The sequence below is a fragment of the Notothenia coriiceps genome, unplaced genomic scaffold (genome assembly GCF_000735185.1).
Source record: "Notothenia coriiceps isolate Sejong01 unplaced genomic scaffold, NC01 NC01_scaffold00037250, whole genome shotgun sequence".
Taxonomy (NCBI): Eukaryota; Metazoa; Chordata; class Actinopteri; order Perciformes; family Nototheniidae; genus Notothenia; species Notothenia coriiceps.
Window position 1 is genome coordinate 10933917 of NW_011369951.1, and position 3450 is coordinate 10937366.

The 3450-nt window shown below is 38.4% G+C and overlaps 1 protein-coding gene across 2 annotated transcripts in view; it reads left to right on the top strand.

The window, feature by feature from the left end:
- LOC104966931 (phosphoribosyl pyrophosphate synthase-associated protein 1) overlaps window positions 1-3450 on the top strand; it is a 10124-nt gene that overhangs the window by 4534 nt on the left and 2140 nt on the right. For both annotated transcript variants that reach the window (XM_010796280.1, XM_010796281.1), the window contains 2 exons: window positions 1705-1775; window positions 2457-2603. In XM_010796280.1, coding sequence (XP_010794582.1) covers window positions 1705-1775; window positions 2457-2603 — 218 coding nt within the window. The remainder of the gene's footprint in view (window positions 1-1704; window positions 1776-2456; window positions 2604-3450) is intronic.

A 3450-nucleotide genomic window follows, 5' to 3' on the forward strand; every position in this document is an offset into this window, starting at 1 on the left:
ATGCTTTTGAATCCTAACATGTAATGATGCGAAGAAGAAGAAGAAGCATTATGAATGGAATTGTTGACACGTTTTAAGCAAGTCAAATCAAAGTTTTATTTCCTAATACCAGAACTTATTCTATCAACAATAATATAAAGTGTAGTCTCCCACTTTAATCCGTGTGATTTCTGGAATGCAATGCTAACCTGCTGTCGAAATTAGCTTTTCAAAAGCTATTCAAATCTATCAGGATAATGTTGATTTTTATTTTAAATAATTTCAAGATATCTGACCAGATATTTCTCAGGTAACTTGTTTCAGTATCTCAGCAAGCTGTAAACCATATTTTAGAGAAGTGTGTGTATACTGCTAACAACATGGCTTTTGCTGTTTTTTGTTAATAGTGATAAAAGTCTGAATGTGACACTGGCAGGTTTCTGATGCTGTGCGGCTCACGGTATTCAGCAAGGCGTTCTGCAAGGCATGCTCCTCCTGTCTCTGCTTCGATATCTGTTTTCCTCCACATCGGCTTGGCTGGCTGATTGTTTACCAGTGGATTGTCTCCTTATTCCCTTTGAATTACTACATTCACATGCACAACAGTACTTCAAATGCAACTTTTAAAACATTGTTATCAAACAAAGTGTAGTTGTAGGTCACACACATTATTAAGTCTGTCACAAGGTAGAGCCTGTTGATGTTTGTCTTTACCAGGTTGTGTTATAATGCTTCTACTTAAGCTTTATTTGGACAATTTGTATATTTCCAGCTGATTGACTCTTGGATGTTTGTCATGAGCAAAGTAGAGCTGCATCTTTTGGTTTTGGATTGACGGAAAGTCCTCTTAAACTTTGAGAAACTGTATCAACTTGGATCAAATATTAGTTTGATAAGAGAAATAATCCCCTCAGAGGAACACACATGTTGTTGCTTGTAGCATAGGGGTGGATAGGATTGCATGAATAGATTTGCAACCTTTCACGGAAGTATTCACAACGATAAACAAAGCTGCGTAGATATCAATATCTGAGCCTTATCCGGAATCAGGAAATCATTTACTCTTACAACATAAAATGTAGCTGCCAATAAATAGTTTATCTTATGACATTGGTCAAAAAATACAGCTGCTGCATTTCCTGTGATCGGCATGTGAGATACAAACAGATTATTGTGTGCATGTAAAAGTAGTCGCTGGCAGCTGTGATGTTCGACTGAGGACTGACCCCAGAACATTGGCAAGTGTGTTTGAAGAACCCCTCATCGGTGCTTGTCAGCCACTGTGGTCCTGTGTGAAATACGACTGTCTGCTGCATATCGGTTCATATGCAGCCTGCCACAGCCCGGCCTCAGGCTGTGTGTGATTGGGTATCCTGGGCAGAAAATAAAGAAACTGTCCTTTTTGATTTTTGCATGGCATGTGCTATACTCAGTTTTGCATTTCACTTTAATCTCGTAGGGGTAGGTGGGGTACAATGGGGGGAACATTTCTAAACTTATTTTAATTTGTGACAGCATTATAACAACAGAATCTCTACTAATCATTTACATCATCCAATAACAAGCCCATAATCCAGGGGTGCACAATTTGCCTTGATTGCAAAACGTTTTCTCAACCCATTTGACCCAATCTACAGAGATTTATTTTCCATTGGGTGAAATACAGCACACTCATAACCTCTTGGAAGTTCTCTCACAGGTAACACGCTCTGCTTTCCTCTACAGTAATGATGGCCAAGGAGAAACCCCCCATCACTGTAGTCGGAGACGTGGGAGGGAGGATTGCCATCATTGTGGTAAGATGCCGTGATGAGCTGACGGTCAGCTGCCCTGCCATGTTTGATCATTATTATTATTATTATTATTATAGCACTTTTTTCTCCTTTGTCATTTAAAAGTGAATAATCAAAAAGTATTCCATATTGTTTCCTGATGGATAAAAACTCATGTTTGTTAACGGCAGCAGACGTTAAATCGACCGGACTTCTTTCTGCGGATTGATATGACGTATCCTCCTTAGCAACGGTCATGCTTTCCTTAGTAGCTGTCTGTTATCGAGTATTAACAACCTCTGAAATGTACTAATCAGAACTGAGTATTCAACCAAGCCGTCGATTAAAAACATATATTAGATTTTACAAAATATTTTGAAAGACATTTTTCTCTTTTGTCAATGAAGCAATATTATAAATAAAAACTGCGCTTGCTAAATGTAGTGGACAAAAGGGTTTTGCTGCTAATGTCTAATGTGTGGCATTATCAGTAGCTTATGGGTTGCTAATGAAGGCTAATGATCGATATTCATATATAACGGACATTATTGAGTCAATTCACCGTCTTGATGTTAAGGCAGTACTTGTTCTTATATGTTCCTGCTATTACCCTAGGCTACTTACATGCACTGTTACAGCGCATTACCAAAGACAAAGAGGCAGGGGTGTAATTATTACGTTGCTGTTTGTTTTTTCTTCTTCCAGGATGACATTATAGACGATGTGGGAGACTTTGTTGCTGCTGCAGAGATCCTGAAAGAGAGAGGAGCGTATAAGATTTATATCATGGCCACACACGGCTTACTGTCGGCCGACGCTCCACGCCTCATCGAGGAATCCGCCATCGATGAGGTGAGTCCGCGGCAACGCTTTTTTACAATATTGCGTAGTTAAGTTAAATCAGTAAAAGCAGTTATTGTTTTTGTTTTTTTTATGAATGTGTTGTGGCAAACCTGTAAAATATAAATAAGGAAGTAACCAAAGGCCAATTTATTTTAAACCAGCCAACACCAACATCTTTTGTTTTCATTTGTTCTTTATGAACGCAATGTGAAACAAAGAAAGTTGATACTTCCTTCTAATGTTCTTCTTTTGCGGACTTGTTATGTTACATGACATTAGCTCTAACGACAATAAGGAAAGTAGCATTGTGTTGCAGTTGTATTTGTATTTCTGTACATTTTCAGTTCCTCCTAACTATACAGGTTTAAAAAAACAATAGTTACCGTCAACTTGTTGTGTTATGGTCAAATCTGATTAATAGCAATATACTGGAATAAAAAGGTGTTTAATTTCACCTGCAGTCAGTTTCTAAGTGTTTAAAAGAACCATGTTTACCTGTTATGCTTTTGCGGGTTACCCTTTCCTGTAGTAGTGTGTTATAAAGGATTTGTGTGCATGTAAATGGTCTGCAAAGGATAAAATCCCAAAGTTCCCTTTCTGAGTTTCTCTCCCCCCCCTGCCTGAAACGCCTCCATTGCACTCTTTTGTTTTATAACACAGTGACATCACTGCTTAACACTTGCGCTTATTGGCTAGCGCTCCAACACTCTAAACTGTTGACCAATCATAACCGCTGACTGGGCTCTGAAAATTAGCACAATTGGGCCCCCTTCAATCTGTGATCCTGAAGATCTTTTGTTTATCAGCATGAAAATAATGCACCTTTTTTTTTTAAGTCCACAATCTCTTGTGATTA